At 41.9% G+C, this 21963-nt stretch overlaps 2 protein-coding genes across 2 annotated transcripts in view; both read left to right on the top strand. All coding sequences in view use genetic code 11, as the record gives it.

The window, feature by feature from the left end:
- The window catches only part of EGR_00298 (Liprin-alpha-3), a gene marked incomplete at both ends in the record, with an annotated part of 32468 nt that extends 22614 nt beyond the window's left edge, over window positions 1-9854 (top strand). The window contains 6 exons of the mRNA XM_024489547.1: window positions 289-941; window positions 4316-4536; window positions 5885-6087; window positions 6749-7026; window positions 7879-8339; window positions 9618-9854. Of these exons, the coding sequence (XP_024356225.1) occupies window positions 289-941; window positions 4316-4536; window positions 5885-6087; window positions 6749-7026; window positions 7879-8339; window positions 9618-9854 (2053 nt within the window). The remainder of the gene's footprint in view (window positions 1-288; window positions 942-4315; window positions 4537-5884; window positions 6088-6748; window positions 7027-7878; window positions 8340-9617) is intronic.
- Window positions 9855-15953: 6099 nt separating this feature from the next.
- Window positions 15954-19284, top strand: EGR_00297 (Calumenin-B; the record flags this gene model as incomplete). The annotated part of the gene is made up of 7 exons (XM_024489546.1): window positions 15954-16025; window positions 16062-16202; window positions 16249-16429; window positions 17876-18045; window positions 18444-18504; window positions 18890-19104; window positions 19183-19284. The coding sequence occupies 7 exons, from the start codon at window positions 15954-15956 to the stop codon at window positions 19282-19284; spliced, it is 942 nt and encodes a 313-aa protein (XP_024356224.1).
- Window positions 19285-21963: the final 2679 nt, after the last annotated feature.

The raw sequence follows: 21963 nt of genomic DNA, 5'->3' as shown, positions 1-21963 counted from the left end.
CTTGTAAAATACGGAAAAAGTCAAAACTATCAGGTACCCAATAAATTACCAACAAATTTCGCTGATAAAACAGTCAAAAAACAATTCTAGTATGATTTGCGCACCTAATTTTTAATTATTTGATTTAATTAAATCTGGTTTGAATAATTTTTATAGATGCTTCCTTTTCCGGGCTGATAACTTTGTACAGCTCTCTGCATGTTGATTCCAAAAAATTAAATTGTTTAGAGTCTTGGCGGATAACTCGCTTTTCTGACAATATACAGCTTTGTTCAGGCATCCTTTTAGGGCTCCCATGGGAAATGTGCCGGTGGCCACTTCTGGAGCGCTGTTAGAGAGCCCCGGCTCTAGCGCGTCCTCAAAGTCTGACCCCACAGTTGCAAACGCACCGAAGCAACTCGCCCTTGGTGGCCTCGTGCCCGCCTCCTCACCATACAACACCCACTTTCCGCATGAAGGCGACGTGCCTTTGATTGGCACCCACTTCCATCACCAACTTCTTCCTACCTCCGTCGCCCTCTCCACCATCACCACTACCACCGCTGCGGCCACCCTTGGCGCTGCCAAACTAATGTTGCTCCAGCGCGTCGGGGCGGCTGCCTCGCAGTTCTCACCGTCACCTACGCCGAGTAAGAAGAAGTCGATCACTGGCACTCTGGGCCGGATCTTCAAGCGTGGCGGAAAGGACCAGCCACAAATTGGGCTGCCACAAAGCCCTATAATCCACCACCAACAGCGATTCGCATCCACTTCACCGTCTCTGGGCATCACCTACAACCCACAGGCTACGGCCCAGATTCAACAAAAGCAGCTGCTACAGCAACAACAACAACAGCATTTGCAGTTTCTTCGACACAAGGAGATGCAGCAACAGCACCTGTATCAGTTGGCGCAGCAGAGACAACAGCAACAACAACAGGGCGGAAAACTAACTCCCTACGGTATGCACTGGGATTACGCATCCATATTCGCTAATTGAATAAGGAATATCACTAGCGTACATTTGGAAGAAGGAACGGAAAATACAAGTTGTTTAAATAGAGATAATGTGGACCTTTGTATGGGGAATATCCACTACGTTGATCATCATTAGCTAAAGTGCAAAAGAAGCTCGGTATTCTTTTAAGAAAATGTATTTATATTGCTTACGTGAGTATCCCTGTAATCTAATGTTCTGATCTCTTCAGTGCCCTTTTAAATGAAAATGGTTTACTTGGAGCTCCTCACGTATAACCCCTTTATTCAATCGGTTAATGCACTGACTGTGGAAAAATTTGCATGCGGTAAATATACATGGAATTAAAATTTTATCTCGTGGTTAAGAAATTACGTGCATATCGCTGTTTTTGAGCTGCTCCTTGCGAATAACGTAGGAAAACGGACGTAGTAAGATGTACGAGCTCCTGTTTGTCCATCCTGTAATAGCCTCAGGCATTTACAACTAGCACATTTAGAGCAACGTGTTAACCAAGAAACGTCTTTTTTGCTCTTTCCGATGCTAGTGCGGTGGTTATATTAAGAGCTATGAATATTAGATCATCCTACTCGCCCGCAGATGCATGATCATGCATCGGAATCCAAGGTTGTCCCCAATTGGATCTGCATCCTCGTTAATTTCGCAACAAAATATTCATAAAGCAGTGTCTTTTCGCAATACCTTAATTATTTTCCAACTAATTGGATGATGAGACCTCAAACAGCTGGTTCTACTAGCATGGTAGATGATTTTTTATATGAGACGGGTGTCAGTGTTTTATAAAATCAGGTACACCGAAATTCAGAATCGGTCAAAGTCTACTGTGACAGTCTCTACGTTTAAAAATTCAAAATGTTAGTTTATCATGACTTTTTTATTTCATTTTTACGTGGTGGATTATAAAGGGTTAGGGATACACGTTTTTTCCCTTTCGTTTTTTCGTGCCAATTGTTCGGATAACATGATGCATTGTCGATATGCGGGGTTTGGCCGCTCTTCCGCCTTAACCTTTCCAACTAAACGGGGAATCCTGAAACACCACCTTGCTGTTGCTGTTTGAATTTTGTCGGGGCTGCCTACCTCACCAAGCGCATCTTTGGCAGGGTTTATTTGGTCCTTACAACCGAATGAGGGTGCAGACACAGCACAGGTTGCACACTGACCTCCACACGAGCCTAATTTATTCGCTGCGTTGACTGCATGTCCTGGCTGTTCATCCACCTGTCTGGTATGGGTGGTTCGAGCTGCGATTCGATTCGGCTATCTTGGCAATGATAGCGGCGGTGGTGGTGTCGCGTCACTTGTCGACGCACTTTTCATGTGTCAAGCAGAAACCCTCTAATCAATTTTTTTTCAGCATTGAAAAAGTTACCTACCGAAATATATGATTGTTTTGACAAAGGGGCGATTTTTATGATTAGACTGAAAACTCTATTTCAAACACAATACTAAACTCCATCTCAAAGGGAAGTCTTTCATCAGGGTCCAAATGTTTGTTTTGATATGACACCAATTGTTTTACCTTTTTTACTTTGTAGACTAATTTACATTTGTTTAACCAAATGTGTAGCATTTGTGTAACTTTTGGGCTCATGCAGGATGTGTTGAGCGTATCGTACTCACCTTCTTCATGCACTTTCAATAAACTAAAATACTTCTTCTGGAATTGTACCGGAACCAGAATTAGCCAGCCGGGGGAGTGAGAACGCTTGATCCAGACTGGTTTCAACCATGTTTATTTGAATGATCGATGCAATGCCCTTTTCATTGCACACAAATAACGCCTTCAAAATCTCATACTGCTCACTAAATAGAAACCTTGCAGACTCTTTACACAGTAGTGGCATCTCCTACATTTTAGAGTCGCCATCTGGCTGAGAATCTGTGATATCCGTATTCTCAACCGGAAGTATACGAAAATTACCGCTATTAAATGTAGAAAGGAATCGTCTATGAAACGTTTGACCGGTCGAAATTTCTGCGGCCGCACTTTTCGTAAAATTACCAGCTATCTATATCATTCTGAGACCAAATTCGCCTACAGAAGACCGCTGAAAGATTCTGTCAACTATCATTGTTTCCCCAACAGTGATGAATGCTGTTAAAATCATTACACAGTGAAATCGCTTTCGGGATTTCGTGCACATCAAGTCCACAGTAGGGAGGTCGATCTAATTTTGTCCAACTCCGATTGTAAATGTAACTCCCAAACATTAAATGCCTATTATCACGCACTTTTGTGTCACTTGGAGGCGTAAAGGTCTTTTGCCATATAATCCGTGTTGGTTGTGCCAAGCATGCGACTGCTGGCGCACACTGCTTCGTGAGCGAAGTCGAGAGGGTGGTGCGGCAGCTTTAATTAAGGCACCTCATTATCACCGGGCCTGTCGTGGATTCAAGTCATGTACTGGCACACACAGCACACGTTCTGATGTGCACGTGAGGTCATCGCTCCCTTGCTCACTCAGTCGCTGCAGTCCCTCTTTTGTTTTTGGTGGAGCTCCTGAGACCATTTTGTGCAATAAATGCGTCATTTTTTGTCATAATGGCGTTTACTCACTGGAAGAGAATTCGCAAAACCGAGATAGGGCCTCTTTCCGACCACTTTGCCAACTTTAGGAAGAGAAACTATAGTAAAAGCACTAACTGTTTTTGACTACATACATATTTTATGGAGTAAAATCTAATTTACAAATGATTTGGGTAGTCTTAAAAACGCTATCCTTCGGCCGCAATTGCGGCGTTATTCACTGGACTAGCATACTTCGTCTCCTCTAGGATTCATCTAAGTCACATTCATTAACCCGAGAGATGAATGCTTCATTTCACCCAAGGTCGCTGTGGCTTACTACACGCGCATAACGCTCTCTTGTAAAAGCACCCAAAAGCAAAGAGCGTATTCTTTCTGCACGTGCGGATAAAACTGACATTGTGAGACTATACACATCACTTTCATGCAGTATTCAGCTGGGAATACGCAGGCAATAAGGATCTAACGACAACCAATTCCCTCAAAACACCTTCTAGCACAGACAGCGAAAACATGAAGCTAAAATCGTAAGAATTCATCTCGAATTTGCAAATTCCCGTATCACCCGTATCACCTTCAAATATTGCACTAATTGTCTAAAATCATATATTCAATTCAAAATCTAGAAATATTTTATTTTCATTCGCGAGTTCAGGATTTACTTGTGTGTTAGTGCTCCCTAAAGGCGAATTAGGATTTTCTTGATTGATACGACGATCAAAGCTGCCTTATCCGTACTGTTGTTTGTGCATAGGAAAATCTTTAGCACTAAGAGCAGCACCGCTGAATTTGTTACATCTTCTTTCCAGATACCGAAGACCCTGACGGTCTAATTTCGCCATCGCTTCACTCCACTGGGGGTCATTACACCAGACAGCCTAATAATTTCGCTCCGGGAACTGGTCTCCCCGCGGCTCAGCCGCTGGAAGAGCGCCGGCGGAAGAAGAAGGAGGAGCTCCTTGACGAGGCCATGGAGGCCCATTTGCCCTTTGCTCAGTGGAATGGACCTACCATCGTCGCATGGCTTGAGGTAGGCTTGCACCCCTCCCCTTTTCTCTTCCCCCAATGCACTTTTAAATCGTCATAGAGATGGGTAGCTTTCATGACTCGTATTAGCTCCTTGCATTTTATATTATTTAAAAGAAGGTCCCTAATTTACATACCAGAGTTATGGGTATTTTAAGATGGTCTGGGTAAATGTTGGCCTATTTATTTATTTTCCTAAATGGACGAAATCTTTAAAGTGACAAACGTAGTTGCTTTTTGAGCTCACCTTATTCATGCTACGTGCCTGCAGGTATACACATAGTCATCCACTGCTTAAGCCTTCGAAACGATGGAGTATAATGCCACATAAACGACACAATAGATAAAATGGGTCCTCTTCCCAATATGCTAATTTAATACTGCTCATTGGAAAGGTAGCTAATGCTGTCTCAACACTTTTCAAAAGGAATATAAACAAGTGCTATGCAATATGCATGCATGCTTCTATGCATAGGAGCTTACAATAGCCACTGAATCGTATTGCAATTGAGCGAGGCTGTGTTCAGCGCTTTTTTGTTTTGAACTTGAGCTGTGAAGTGATGTTCACTGACTGTTGCAGAAACCTCTAGCACTTTTCAAGGCAAGTCGTTGATACCACCATATTGACACACTAAATTACATCTAGCCAATGTCCATACAAATGGTTCTTAAGTGTGACCACCGAATACCTTCCCGTTTTGAAGCTGTTTAGCCTCAACAACTTGACATTTTCAATGTTTTAGTAATACAATGAAGTGGAGTCATTCATAAACACAAGTAATAAGTGCTAAGTGGCACGACGTAAAGAGAATTAAGCATAGATTAGCTGAGGATTGCGCGGAAGATCAAGTGGACAATTTACATCATTTTACTTATCAAAAACAAAGTGCTCTCTTTTATCCGTATCATCTGGCAGGTCAGAAGCGCTTGATAGGAGAAAGGCTACTGCTTTTGAATGGCTTTGTGTTGGTAATGTTTTGTCCAACGTATTCGTTATTCATACTTTTTGATCAAAATAAATGGAATAACAAAGATACTGAAAAGTGGCAATGATTTAGGACTTATTACGTCTTTAGCTGGGTATTTTCAAAAGTTCAGAAAATTTACGAGCAGGCATTGATATTGTTTTACACCAGCACCTCGAGTTAAATTTAACACGGTGAAGGTTTGCTTCTTCCCACCTATTAATATTACTGTCAAAGCTGTTTGTTGCGCCATTTTCACATTACTCCTAGGTATCCAGTACACAATTGCCAACTTGGATAAAAACGATGCGATGCCATACACTTTACTTGTGGAGTTCATCCCTCACCTCCTACTAATGTGCGTTAAGTAAACCGTTTTGTTTTCAGCTATGGGTGGGAATGCCGGCGTGGTACGTCGCTGCATGCCGAGCCAACGTCAAATCCGGCGCGATAATGGCCGCGCTCTCCGAGCAGGAGATCCAGAGGGAAATAGGCATCAGTAATCCCCTTCACAGACTGAAACTCCGATTGGCCATTCAGGAAATGGTCGCGTTAACCGCGCCCACTCCGACACCGAGGCCTAACACGAGGTCAGCCTATTCTCCTATTGTACAAGACATAGCTTTCTTCAGTTTTGTGCCAAACGAACTCTGGGTTGCTTGGATGGTCACTCAATGAGACATGGCTTAAAAGATTTCAGGGTTTTATTCCGCTGGTACTGTAAAAGCGAAGTATTAGTTCGCTTAGAACTTTAAACACTTCCGATTGTCTGTCACTATAAAATCGGACAGTGTTTACCGAGTTTTAGATCCAAAGCGGCAGGAGATTTGGTTGGGAAAACGCTCACAATTAAAGCACATAGATTTTCTTATTAAATCTGTCCCACAAAATAATATGATATAATATATTATCCTACTTTTGAAACGGTTTGATTTGTTCTAATGCCTTTACAAAATCATACACCTATTTTTTATCACTTTTGAGTTGTAAATGGGTCCAAATCAGAAGCATGCTTCATAGTCCTCCATCATTCTGTGGAACAGAACGAGCTTAAAAACTGCAAAGAGTAAGGTAAATCTCCTTTAGACTTTACTCCCAGCTTTGTGACGTGGATTGTGACTAAAAAGGATGGTACGCCTAATGACATTGAGTTGCAATCTCTAAGACCTACAGCCGTCTTTCGGCAGTTACATTTGGGCATCAGCGGGACTTGGTAGATTGTATTCACATTTGTGCTTGCGTGTTGGATAGCCGATTGGCGTTTGGAGATATGGATCACGAGTGGATTGGGAACGTGTGGCTGCCGGGTCTTGGCTTGGCGCAGTACCGACCGGCCTTCATGGAGTGCCTGGTGGACGCACGGATGCTCGATCACCTGACCAAACGCGATTTACGGACTCACCTCAAGATGGTGGACGCGATGCACCGCACCAGCCTTCTCTATGGCATTGTGTGCCTCAAACGTCTCAACTACGATCGAAGCGAGCTTGAGCGGCGCCAGAGGGAGTGCCTCCATCGCGAAAGCATCGGTGCATTTCTCTTTCCCTTTCCATTCTCAAGTATTCTCCAATGGGTTATTAAAGCACAAAAAGTAGCTAAGGCAATTTCATTTACCACAGCTGTCAATTAACTTCCAGTAAGTGCTCTCAAGGCGTTAAATCTTTTTACATGGTATTACCTACAAGAGGCCAGTGAGTTCTCTTGGAGTTTTAATTCATGAAGAAAGGGGTGCATTGTATTTATAATACACCTAAGCTTACCATATACGATATCGCAAAATATTAATGGGGTTTTTGCCCGATGGGATTTCGGCGGAAAATGCCACATTTCGCATGATTTTGATTGTACGAATTCATACGTGAACAAAAACTGGTTTGAGCTTACAATAGGGTAGTTGTAAAACAGCCGCTTTATAAATTATTGCTTTGTACGATTTAGCGATTCACATCGCGGTAAAGCGGTTAAGTTTCATCGCCACTTGTTTCTCTTGGTAGTTGTAAAGAGCCATGGTGAAGCAACAAGCAGTATTGAAGTAACTCAAATGGTACAATTTGCAACACCTTATGATTATTTGCTTGAAGGCAACACCTTAACTGACTGACAATGGTACTATTTTTAATTGTCAAAAGCAGGGAAGTTATTTAAAGGGGACGGGTGTTACTTTTAGGAGTAATAAGAGTTGCGCAATGCCACAGTATCTATTGCGTCATGGTCCGTATCATTCGTGTTACAGCCACCGCAAACTCCTCTGTTTAAATTCAAAATCATTTTAGTGCTTTTGTTTAATAGGAAAACCAGCATTATTATTACCCACGAAATTCCCAATTTGCAACCATAGACGTTAAGCAAATGAAATCTAATGCTCTACCTTTTTACTTCAGATTTGTTAGTGTGGACCTGTGAGCGAGTGCAGGCGTGGTTGGACCAGATAGGCCTACGAGAGTATGCAAGCCACCTGAACGGGTCGGGAGTGCACGGAGGCCTATTGGGTCTACACACAGAGGTAGATGCGAATCAGTTGGCGCTGATCTTGCAGATCCCATCCTCAGCCACTAATGCTCGCCTTATTCTGGCGCGTGAGCTGGAGAACCTAGTGCAGCGATACCGCGCCACTGCCCCCCTCGCCGCTGCCGCCCTCGGACCCGCACCTCGCGTCCTCGCAATGGAGGCAGCGGCTGCGGCAGCCGCTCGCACCCTTCCCTCGGCATCTGCCACCGACTCTATCGACGGTGAGAGTGGATCTCCACCGATTAACGGTGGCACCGACGTCGAGAAGTCCCTTCCAGCAGTAACGATGCAGTCAGCTGTGGAAAACCAACCGCATCTTCCTACCTCTGCAATTGTAAGCTTACACTAACCTTAACTGTTATTCATCTTGTTCCACCTCGTGCCTATTGCATAAGTGCACTTACTTAATTTCAATAAACTGTGCTTCTTTTTAAATGTGCCAATGACCTATCATTCGGTGAAAGTGACTGAAGCCAATCATCCCAGCTCTCAAAATATTGCAATTTTGGGCTTGCATATGATTTTACCTTGCTCCTTCACTTCATTATTGGGATAGTGTGCTTGATTAATCGAATCGTCTATTCGATGTTTACAGGAAAGGCATCGGTGGAAGCATCCCAAGCTTGCCTCTGCTAGCGGCCTCTAAAAAGTGAATCATAAATAACACCAAACGCTCTGATTTTATTTAACTCATCAAAGAGATACGCGAGTAGAAAGTGTAGGCATTTGCCTAATCTATTTGCCACTTTAAATACTCAAATAAGTGCAGACATCTAGTTTTGTACTCTACTGAAGTGGGAAACCACCTATTTATTATCATAACTTGAGTCTCAGTAAAGTTAGGTGATTAAATTTCCACTAAAACAGCAGCCACAAAGTTTAATGAATTTAAAGATTTAGTCCATATGTCAAAAGTTGAACGTAGAAGAGTATTGCAACACGGAAAACGATTGGTGGTCTACTGACAACAGTTTCAATCGTAGGATTAGCATACACCCTTCCGATTTCTCAATTCTTTCAGCGATCACACTGCTGACGAGTTACAAAATGTAATTGCAAGGTAAGAACGGAGAAGCTAGGGTGTGCACTGCAATTGCTAGCCTCTTACTCTATGTGTTTGCCTTTCTCATTTCGAGTCCAAGGGGGTAGCAACTGGGATTCAGTGTTTACCTTCCATTTTAATGGGTAGAACCAAGTAGAATTGTTTGCACGCACGCCTTACTGCGCTTTGCTTGCTCACCCCCTCATCTCATGCTATCCTTCTTAAAATTACTTCTTTTTACGACTTCTTTGTCAGTTAAAGTTGATGGAACCCTCTGATTAGGAGGACTAACCATTTATATAAAATTGAAGGTTGCTAATTGTTATTGCATGATTTATTTGTCGTTCGATGTGTTTCATTTTCCGACCAATTGTTCCGTTTGATTTAACGTTCGACACTTTCACGCGTACTCGAGTTATCTGAATAGTTGAACAGGTTGAAAGCGAATATTTTCTCAACCATTTTCCTTTCTGCCCTCTACGGTGCGGTGCACTAGTGTGTATGAGTCAGATAAATAGTGTTCTTGGCAGCGATCCGGTGAAAAGAGCATATTTACCTCTATTTGTCAAGCTTACCTCAACAGCGGCTCAGAAAAGCCACAGCGGTGCAGAGTCAACAACCGAGAGCCACGCGAATGCGCATCCCACCACATCCGCTATCACCGCCTCGACTACTTCCTCAACGATAACGCCAACGCCCCCTGCCATTAGCGCACCACCAGCAACACCGCTGGCTGGCCCGCGGAGCAAAAAGGGCGCCGCCCCCCCTCCCCCCTCGACGCCTGCCCAGACAAGGTCGAAGACGTAGCCTGTTTGCCTGTGCGCACACATCCCCTCATGCATTTGTTCTCCCACCCCAGTTTTTGGCAGACTGCATTTGGTCATCTTATGCATGCTAATCCGTATTGTAAATAACCGCAAATACACGCACATGCACACACGATTGTCCACTCACGCACCCGGGTCATTTTCCCGATCCGCAGAGGCAATAGCTGCGTCCACAACTGCGTTTCCACCCTTCTTATTTTTCCTTTAAATTGGCGTGCCCTTTCTTTCGTTCCCCAGTTTTCCTCCTATCGGCGCCTCTGCGCAATACTCATTACTTCAGCTACTTGTTTTTATTAGTAAAAATTTGCTATAGACACATCACGAATGTAAATGGGTTCCGTCATTGAAGTCTGACGGACTGGTTAACCGAATTAAAATTATATTGAGATGATTCGCTTTGGTTTGAATATTTGTCCCAGTTTATCTTCAAAGTGTGTAAAGCTGAAGATGATATTAGGACGGGTTTGATTACTTCAAGCAACTCTAAAGCCATATTTGAATGAAGGTCTGAGTCTAGGACCACATTATCACACAAGATAAAATCGAGGTTTCGGGAGCACTACAGACATAAGACTATCTCGATTTAAGTCCGGATTCTGATCCCATCGGTGCCGTTCGGGTTCTACTTTCATTAACCTTCGATCCTTCTTCTACACAACAGTTAACCAAAATGAGGTGATATGCGTTAATCGTAATTGGTCCGTTAAGGTAAACAAATTTTCAAATAAAAGTGAATGGTGGGGAGCGTTTTATTACTTATAAGCGTTATCAATGACAAGACATAAAATAACTAAAATATCAGACCCGGAGAACGTCAGCCTCTGTGAGTTAGCATATTTACTGGGAAGGCGAATGTTCTAAGACCGAGTAAAGCCAGGTTTTACGCCCATAATAACCCAAGAATTAGGTCGTGGATCATTTAAACAGGTTATTGAATGCTAGCGAAGGGTGTCAAAAGGCGGGGTTCTAACTGTTGGTCGTCCTTTTTTTAAAACTAAAAGAGATCCGTGCCAAAATATTACATTCACACACCGCAAAAAACTCTTCACTTACGGAAGTAGAGACAAGAATGCGTACGGAAAGTGCACTTCAAATCAACATACGTTGTTGGATACAGTACGGAATCAAAATGAAGAAATGGGTGGTGGGAAACACTGAGCCTCGCATTTCCCATCCATTTTGGGTGTTAAACATCCGAACGGCTTTAAATGAAGTGACCATATTTGTGTTACCATCGTGTATAAGCTTCCGCCACCGAGAATTTCGGAAGTACCCTATTTTATCACCTCGATGGCAGTAGGCTCGACTTCTACTGGCAGCAAACGGTAGTGGACTAAAATGTCCCTCTATGTGGGTAGACATCTTCGGAATTCGCCTTGCCTAAACCCATTAATCTTTGACATGCTAGCCTCCATTTTCTTCAATTCACGCTTCTTACGAGCATTTATTTGTGTCCTAATTTCCGCATTTTAATTATATTCACAGTTCTTTGTTAGGCAGCATCTTTGCAATTCCAATGTCGATTGTTGACAACATCAACTATCAGTGCATTTGTTTACAAGTAGGATGTATTTTCGTAAAAGACGTACAGAACCTGAACTCAGTCTAAATGCAAAGCTCAATGTCAAACCCTTTAAGGTCTTTTGATTTTGTGTCACCTAATCCGAATTATATCCCCTAAAATTTTTAAAAATATTTCTTTAGAGTATTTTAATGATACCATATGATACTTATGTTGTTTATTAATGCTTTGCCTAGAAAAATAATGATGCTGCTTAAGGGATACCGTGTGACTCGGAGAAGTGAATCCCAAAAATATATGCTCTTTCAGATCAAGAAACAATTTCTTATTCTTACTGAGCCTAACTTCCTTTGGAATGGGACAAAGACATGGAAGAAATTACTGTTACTCAAGCATGTAAAGTTACCTGCTTCTATGAAATTCCAGAGACCCGTCCACACCTCGCTTGACAGTTAGTATGATGTACGCCGGGCTGTAAGTAGTGCAACAGAGGAACGGTTTTTTCATAATCACTACTTCATTAAAGATTTGAAGTTCAGCCAAGCAGAAGATAGCTAAAGTTTTGTCATTTTGAAATGAGACTACATTTCCCACGACCCATATACTTTGGCAGCTGTTTCACTTAACAGGGTAATTTCGGGGCTGCAGTCATCACTTTACAAACTTAATTTTCAGTTTTAGCTTGATTTAAGAATATGAGGATTGACATTCCTAATAGTCCACCACTAAAACTAGTGCTAGAAAGCTGATTTACTTACAGGCAAAGGAGAAGCGCTTAGCTTAGATACCGCTTTGTTATCATATAGAGGCAGGTATCTCTGCGACTTAAGTCTTCCTGGGCTTCTCAATTACCAACCATTCGGAGAAATTGGAACCAAACACTGGCTCAGGGTTGATCAATTAACTCCAAAAACCGTAATCCTGCTGCTTAGTGGCGTCTCACCATCTCCTCCTTATCTTATCTCTCGCCTTCCTTGCCTCGAGCGCCACGTGTGCTTCCGACGTGTCTACATTGCCCAACGTGGACTACCCCAATTGGTGCGCCCGAGGGGACTGCTTGCGTGGCAAGCGATACACGTGGCTTAAGCCACCACAAGATTCTGGAAAACGCAAATAACTTTTCGCTACCACCTTTTAATAGCTTCCTATTCTGTTATTCGCCTTGGCAATTTTTTCACACAACTTTCTTGTATGGCAGTCCGTAGACCGCCTTATTCAATAACTGTAAGACTTTGTATAGTTTTTACGCGACACCATGGACTGCTGGTTGAAGTAGCCATCATGCCTACGTGATTTGCCCACATCGTAAACTCTCGATTATCTACTCTCTCCTCATCCGTAAAAACCACTACTCCCCATGACTGGTCCAACAATGTGAAATCACTAAATTTGCATTATTTACAAGTTTGTTAACTGATACATACAGATGTATGTAGGAGTTTACTTTCTTCCGCCTTGCAAATATTTCGTCAAATCAGTTTTATTGACGCGGTTGGATAGTGTGCTCAGGTCGATATATGGCAATATATTTTGACAACGGTGTAGTCTACGTTCAAAGTGTTGTATTTTTCATTTCCATTTCACTTATTATTCGATTTGTGGGGAAAAGAAAATGTAACATTGTCCCTTCGTTGGTGATTGCAAGGACTGAATAAAGAGAATTTGGACACGAACTGTAAATTAGGTAAAAAGTGGAGTGTTGAATTTTGCTGCAGCTTCGAGCTGTAGTTGTGGATTGTCAAGCAGTAAAATCATAGACAAAGTGTATTCTAAAAACATTCATTCAGTCGTGGTTGCAGCACAGCTTTTATTGCGCTTTTCCCTTTACTAAATACAGCCACGAACTTAAAATAAATCGACCGTACATTATCCTTGCTCTTCCTCTACCAGTGCTTCTTCATCCAACCGTTGGCACGAGAAGTCGGAATTTTACCCCAATTTAATTTCATTGAAAAAGGCAGCGAACGGGACAAACGAGTCAGAATAGTATCCACTGAAAGCGATCTCTGTCGCGCTATGCATGACTAGGAATGGATGGCAAACGAAGTTTAACGCTAAGAAAATTTAGCAGTTTACTTAAGCGTTTAAATACAAAACAAAGTACTTAGTCTAGAGAAAGTCCTACACTGTTTAAATGCAGTAGAAGTGCGCTAGGTTTGGGCACATTTCACGTTTCCTAGCACAGCAGATCTGCCTGAAGTGCAACACGCCTTCACGCGCACAGTAGTAATGCCCTGAATTTGTAGTGAGGCATCACTCCGTCAGAGAAGTATCAAAACCAGAGTCAACTAGTGAATCAATTTAGAATCCCTAGGTTAATGTGTCTAAGTTATTAGAATCCCAGGTTTTTCATGTGCAAAGCAGGCTTCATTGCTAATTAATGGCTGCGAACCTCGAAAAGTACGAGACTTATGACATGGAGGATTTCTAAGTATAATATTCAGAAAACATTTAGAACATTCTTGAAGAAGGCCGATCGAAACGAGCCACGCTAGATAGGAAAATACTTGTTATTTATTTTCGGAATGCATTTGTCATTAAGTGACATGAATGTTGCTTATTTTATAGCACAAAACAATGTTCTTGTCTTATTTGTGTGATTTTATCATGGAGAAACCAAGTGTGCCCTTCTAACGCACCCATTCCTCTTTAAAAATATTCCCTTTAATTGCATATCTAACCACGTAGACAATTTCACCCATGAATACCAGTGATCCCGAATTCACTGGCTGGTCGCAGCAGAGGGTAATGTTCACTCACTTGCCCGCTACTTCTGTCCCAAGATACATATAATTTCTGGCAGTGCAGCAATACAAAATATTGGCGAATCGAGATATTAAATATCCGCTTCAATGATAAATTTGATAGTTTAACATTTTGCAAAAAGTTGAGCACAAATTTAACAAGCGAATTTTTTAAGATCAACCTACGGAAGAGCATGAAGAGATAAGTGAATAAAAGAAGTAATCCAGTAAACATATTTTACTGTAGACTTTATGTAGGAATTTACTTTAGACAAATGTTTTTACGAAAAGCTGCTTTTACTCAAAATGTGTTCAATGAAGATCATCGTCTAGATCTCAACGGTGTTGATAAGGGAAATCTTACAACGCAGTTTGCAATCGGAGCTATTGTTAAAATCTTCAGTGTTTTGAGGTTTATAGGAGCTACTCATACCATCCTCGGTCCTGTGTTAGATGCCATTTTAGCGGTTGAAGTTGGCAATTGTTTGGCTAACTCTCAGTTTTGGTAAAAGAGCCACCTAGGGGTTCCTCCATTGTTTCTCTGCCGGGCGGCCTGGCCTGTGGGTCATACCAGTAGCCTCAATCACATCTGTAGGTCGACGATACATATCCTGCTTGAGTATTATGTCCTCCTTCGTCTTCAGGGAATTTTCAGGGTGCTGCGGGTATGATCATGAGGAAAAATGGGAATTGACGATGTGGCAAGGTGACATTTAGATTTAATACAAACTTAATTTCATGATTTTTGCGAGCGTACAGAAGTCCTACTGCCGTACTGTTGGCATGGAGCCATATTTGTGTCTCCCAAAGCAAATAGCCTCCCAACCTCTCCATACATTTATCGAAACGTCTTCAAATATAACTCGACCACCATAGTTTCCGAAAAGTCCTAATTACGTAATTAAGTCTGTAACAATGGAAGCGGAAGTGATATCAAAGGTCAAATCTTATGCAAAATCGACCCATATGAATAACATCGATAATGCATAGCAAACACCCCCAAGTAAAACGCAATAAATTCTTACAGCAATCGCGGAATTTTAATCTAACTGAACAAACATTTGGTGTAGATGAGTAACGCGGGCATCGAAGAGCATTTAACTCTGACCGTGGTTAAAGTAGATTTGATGATGCCAAGAGTTATTATTGGCTAAGTATGCAAAAACTTTTATCGTTCGCAAATAATGTAACTATGAAACTTCCTGTTCATACGATTCGCTGTGTTGGTGATGAGAGACCGACGTTATGCAATTTATGTTTACTACACTTCAAATACGGGTAGCTTCCACTTTTTGCATTAGACCATTAACTAAATTACTAATTTGCTAAAGCCAAAGTCGCAAAAGCGAAATACGATGATTCTGAATGGTGATCAATGTGCCAATCATATATTACGATGTGGGATATAATAGAGTAAGGTGTAATGCAATCAGACAAATGAAATTTATTGATATAGAGCCATTAATAGCCATAGTGCTGGTGTATATGCCAATCGTATGAATAATGCATAATCGCAAAGTCACAAATCATAACCTTTTTTTGTAGTAATATAAGGTGGATGCGTGCAAAACGCAAAAAAACATTATATCAGTTAACACTGATAATACGAGATCAAGTGCCTGGTTTTTTACAGCCGCAAATGCTAACATATAGTTAGTCACTAAAATCATAAAATTACGGTAACGTTATTGACAAGCTCAAAATCAAAGGTTATGTTTTGTTTATGTTTATCGACACTTGTTAGGTATTGGTTGCACCTGCATAGTGCGCAATATAAATCAGCTTGGCCTTGTCGACACCTTAGTTCGACGTCATGAAGTGCCTGATTCTGACGCTGCTGATTCCCCTCCTCTTTGCGCAAGCCAAGCCTCATCCTGAACGAAGGGTATGTTAATTAAAACTTTATTGCAACTTCACGTAGGAGTTAAGTGAACACGACCATAACGAAGATAATCCTGAGTTACACAACCTTCAGTTTGATCACGAAGCATTCCTTGGCAAAGAGTTGGCGGCTGAATTCGACAAGCTTACTGATAAGGAATCACAGGAACGCCTTACGCAAGTGCCTTAATTGTGTTTTGATTGTGAAATTCAGTCAAATCTTTAAGAAAATTGATCAGGATGGTGACAATGCTATTGCTGAAACCGAGTTAAAGCGGTGGATATCTTTCGTGTCTAAAACCGCTCTTCGGGCTGATGCTAATCGGCATTGGAAGAATCTTAACGCGAACAAAAACGAGCCACTGGCTTGGAGGGATTATTTAGAGAGAACTTATGGTGTCGAAGACGGTATGTATTATTAATTCTGTTTGGAAGCGGGTAGTATTAACTTCATCTTGTTTCTTTTATACCTAGGGTCTGTGCCAAAAATTTTTCATAACTAAACTTAAGTCCACAGTCCCTTACCGTCTTGCCCTTAGGGATCACTCATAAGTAATAATTGGTTTCATCTGCAGTTCACTTAATCGCATTTATTTATTTTACCTCTGGGCTGACTGTTGAATGCTAGCCAAATTAGGGCCTTTAAATTCATGCAAGCATCTCTTGTTAGCGAGCATCTATGTTGTTTGACCTATCAAAAACCTCAGCATATGAGCCATTTAGACTATCAACTTCACCGCTAATCGTTTCCACCATATCAACCCACATAGATTTTTGTGCTGATGCACAATTTTTTTATTTTGAATTGACCGAAATCTTCTCTTAGTGTACAATTTATGTATGCTTATTCCTTCAATCCATCCTTGCGTTTTGGAATTGATATTTTACTCGATTTTTGGGAGTTATCTGCAGTTCAGTCAGGAATGTAGGCCTAGAGTTCCTGTACTTCGTGTTTCTTCATGTGTTTTGTTTTATTCTTAAGTATATGGCTCTTATCCAAACATGAACATCTGTCTCGGGAACCCTTTTAAAATGTTTCATAACATTAAATATCCAGGGGTGTATGAAGCACTAGTTCTCCGCCACTCATTTACGAAAGGGATATCATTTCACCATTATCAGAATGACACTTTAGCCATAAATCAGTTTCAAAATATGACCAAACTTCTGTGTCTTGTGCTAGAAAATTACATGTGCCTACACCTTAGTACCATAAATTTTAAGATGCAATGTATGCCAGCAATTCCTAATCAGAATATGCCAACGTGGCATGGGTCCGCGTCATTCCAGATGCACACTGCTGGCTGATTGGTTGCCCCAGGTCCCCACGAATTTGTGCGTGCTAGTCGGCTTCCTGTCCCCTACTTGCGCATTGGCCATAAATAGGTCAACCGTGCTGGACATGGCCACGTTGTATCTATTGGGTTAAAATTCACTGAACAAGATTGGCTGTCGGATAATGTGTTATGTCTCACCTGAGGCCATAATTAAAAGCGTATTTTTAAATTCTAGTGATTAATTTGACTCTATTTCTTGTGCTCTAATAGGATCGATGCTGTCATTTGTTAGCCAGTGCACTTACAGCTGCTTTGGTATCGTAAATGTGGATAAATAAATGATATAGGGTAAGACACTGATTCACTTTACCTCCGGAAAGGCGATTGAGGTCTTAGGTTCTGGAAATCAGTAAAATATTAAATAAGTCAAGTAGAAGGGATTCTGTTACAATTAAACTATTATAATCATGAAAGAACGTAGTTTTTTGGTATTCAGTATGAAATCACGTATTTTATGCAATGAGTTAACTAATCGCGATAGACAGCATGCGATCTAACCGTACGGCTCTCTTCACAGAAATTTCCTCTGATCCCGAGCGCCAGGCGCAGTACATTAAGATGAAGCGCGATGACGAACGCCGTTGGAATGCTGCCGACATGAACTTTGACAACAAGCTCAGTCTGGACGAGTACTCGGCATTCCTCCACCCCCAAGATTACCCACGAATGCGAAACGTTGTCATTGAGGTAGGCGATTCACTTCATCAACTAGAGTGATGTGTCATTGCGAATAACACCGATAAACAATATATTTTGTGGTATGAGCTATTTTTACACTCTAGTTGCCTCTCGAATCAGTTCGAGACCATCAATTCCTCAAAAACCTTAGAACTAATCGTTAGAATGCTTAAGAAGCCATGCCATTGAAGTTACTTTCTACCTTTTAATTCATTTTATTTAGCTCTGAGTTCGGGTTGTGTTTCCTACGAAGACACCATATGCATAAATTTATTGGCGCACGCATTTTCCAAGCACCAATTGCTTGAAAGGACACCACATGTTGCTAAAGGTGTCACACCTTTCCCTTAAATGAAAACGGCTTGGGGAGTTGAAATATAAAATAAATGCGTTCCCATTACCTTCAGGAAACACTAGGCAGCGTAGACACAGATCACGATGGTTACATCTCGATTGAGGAATATCTTGGTATGTCTTTGTTAGACTGCGATTAGCAATCGGTGAGCATTCACGATGCTCATTTTTGCATGCCAGGCATGTATGCTGTGATGTACAAACGAAGCTTTCCCTTGACTTTTGCATGAATGATTCTCTTCAATCTTCCTTTGTGTTTTGATGTCAATGATTGGAAGCAAAATCAGTTTTTTAAGCACCAGTTCAGTATTACAACTCAAAATATGTATGATCTGGATAGACTTTAGCGTATGGACTGACTTTCACAGTGTTTGCTCTTTTGAAAGGAGGAACGCCCATTACATCGAATTCATGTTGCTTGCTAATTGGGACGCATTTGTGACGTCGAGATGTTGCAGTTGGATTTATTATTATTGTCCTATTCCCTCTACGCCGTTAGTTGATTTGGCAAAGTCCTACGGCCGACCGTTTGATCCAAAGGCTCCATTGGACGACTGGGGTCAGAAGGAGAAGGAGCAGTTTCTGAAGCACCGCGACAGAAACGGTGACAAGCGCTTAGACCGCCAGGAGATCGGTGAATGGATCATGCCCACCGACTACGACCCTGTCGAAGCAGAGACAAAGCACCTCATCTACCACGCTGACGACAACAAGGTATTTTTTGACTCTTCTACTCGGTTCAAACCAGCAACGTAAGGATTAAGATGGTTAATGTTGTTTATTTAATTGCAGGATGGAAAACTGCAAGAGAAGGAGGTGTTGGAGCATCATAGCTTGTTTGTGGGCAGCCAGGCTCTTAACTATGGACGTCCATTGGGACACGAGGAATTATAATTTTTCGATGGATCCAAGTCATTCGTCCTTTCATTACAACTGTGCACTTGCTTCTAAATATACAATAATAAGGTACCTCTTAGTCCATTCTTTTCTATTTAACAAAGGCGAATGTTTAGGCTCAAGTTGATCACATTTAATTGTCGCCATTGTAACCAGAACAAATACTCCTCACGGCTAGGTCCGCAATGGTTTTATCAATCAGAGGCCCCATTATTACTGAATGTGTGAGTGGCCTCGTTAGTCATAATAGGTTTACTGGTTAAGTGTCTAGCCGTACCGTTTTTTTTGCAACCAAACACACACCTTGATTCTGTTTCAGATCTGACCGTCTTTATTGATCTGCATTTGGTCCACTTAGAGATCCTGTATTTAAGGTCTAAGCTGATAAGAAGGGAAATTTCTCAGAAAGTTTACAGAATAGTGAAATACGTATTCAGTAGGCTTATTGGGACAGAGAAGGTGGTTCTCTTTATGCAATAACCGTTGACCCCATCTCTTCATCAACAAGTTCGGAGGAAAAATGATTGAGGGGTAATCTAGCTTAGTCGCTCAGCCGCAGGGGTTTTTAGGACTCCTGGGCTATAGTGCGCCACCCAAAATTTGAAAATTGGGGGTTACTTAAGATCCTCCATCGAGCAGAAATATTGGCTCAATGCGGTGCAAGAACTTTTTCACGAGTGGACTCAACGTGGGTGACAGACTTTTGCGCAGTCAAAGGGCACTCGTTTGCTAGATTTTAAGGAGTTGCGTGAATTACGACCTCCACTTTATAGGTAAAGGTCGACACAAATGTTCACTGATAAGAATTAAATTTATTTGTCAAAATGTGAAAAGTGCAACTGTGAGGAAAGGAAGCAAACGCGAATTTATGAGTACTGCAAGCAGTGATTGGGAGAATTGAAACCAAAGATGCAGAAACGTGAAAGGCGACAAATGGGAAACCAGGAGTTGAGAACCACGATCGCCCGCATCGATGAGATTGACAGAAGGAGAGTGCAGCTGAAATTTGGGCTGAAAATTCCAATAGAGTCGTTAGTTGTTAGCTTTACCACTGCAGAAAGAAAGGAGAGAATCGTGTGACAGAGAAGTGGTGCAGAAAATGGCTACCAGGTTACAATTACCATCCTCTCGGTTGAGAGTGGAACGGAGGACTTTTTTTCGGATTACAGTTGCTACAGCATTGCGAATACTCAGTGTCAAAGTGGTGTGGAAAGGGCAGTGAGGTATGCTCTAATGCAGGTAATGCCCGTATTTGCCCATTGTTTTGCTGGTAGCCATGGAATATGTGATCTTAAAATCACAAATAAGAGCCTCTAGCGGGTTGGGTAAGGTACTAAGACAAAGCAACAAACCTTTTTGTACACCTTTTGGATTTATCTCCCGATTCACCATGGGGGTGAGTGAATCGAGTCATAAGCGCACAATCTACAAACACAAGGAAATGATTACACAGTTTAAAAGAAATGTGCCCAAAAAATACACTGCAAGAGATGAAGCACATATTTGTGCAAAGATGGAGGTGAGACAACTGGCAGGGCAGCAGGATAGGTGATTGAGGCGAAGTGTCATGGAGTTACGTGAAGCTTGAGAGGTGACGCGTGCTGGCTTATCTGACAACACTGTCCATAAGGGCAGTTTTCTGTCCAACCCACCCACAATGGCTTGTTTTGCGTCCTCTTGTGGTGTTATGCCAGTATAGGAGCGTGTTGGTCTGTTTTCAGATCGACAATTCCTCCAGCATACTTGGTGTGTGCTGACCCTAGGTTGAGCCTACTAAGTGTATGCAATGCCGCATTGCCAAGATCGCAGAGGTGGTTGCACCACCAGTCCATGCATGTTGCTACTACCAAGAGTCATGCAAACCAGCCTCAAATCAGAGAGGTACCGTATTGGGTGTTTACTTGCCACCGTGTACAAAAATCACACAACTCAGGAGACCGTATATTTTGGAATAACTTGATCATCCTTCAACTTGTGCCTTGGTGACGAGACGACAATGGGTAACCCGGAGGATCCAATAGCTTTGTCTTATCTTTGGGCAGCCGTATATTTTTAATCTATTTGCCCTTGTGAGGTCACTTTTGCTTGGACTTCGGTATCATGACACCGTTTGGTGGAGTCGCTTCTCTTAATTATGCTCGTACAGAGACGCCACTACTACTGCCTTCACTTCAGACCAGCGGAAGGTGTAAAGGAAGGCAAAGGGGGCAAGGCCGGTTGGCAGAAGACTAGCGATTTTATTTGCACTAAACGGCTCTTGTTTAACTATTTTGCTTGCACTTTTTTAATGTGCTTCATGCTCATTCATCTGGACCCTTTGGACTCCTAAAAATTCTTGGTTTGATTTTATGCAAAAACGGAGTGTCATTTCCCGCGGCCTAGTGAACGTAGGAACCTCTCCTAAACTGATTTACTGCCTTTTACTTATGTGGAACTGAGATGGTTACCACGGGCAATAACTCTAATCAAAAGAACAGAATTTCGAAATTGTGTAAAATTGGGATTTATGCTTTTTTTTGCTTGCTAAAGTTACTGTTTCGAGGCAAATCATGTGTAATACCTAGATTGTTTGACTCGCGTTTTTGGTAGAGGGGTCACTAAGGTGTGCGCCATTATGCCTTTGCTGAGTGGGCTGACCTCTGGGTCATGTCACCAGCCCCAGTCTCTACTGATGTC

The sequence above is a fragment of the Echinococcus granulosus genome, assembly GCF_000524195.1.
Source record: "Echinococcus granulosus chromosome Unknown EG_S00001, whole genome shotgun sequence".
Lineage (NCBI taxonomy): Eukaryota > Metazoa > Platyhelminthes > Cestoda > Cyclophyllidea > Taeniidae > Echinococcus > Echinococcus granulosus.
This window is presented reverse-complemented; position numbering and strand designations above follow the sequence as displayed.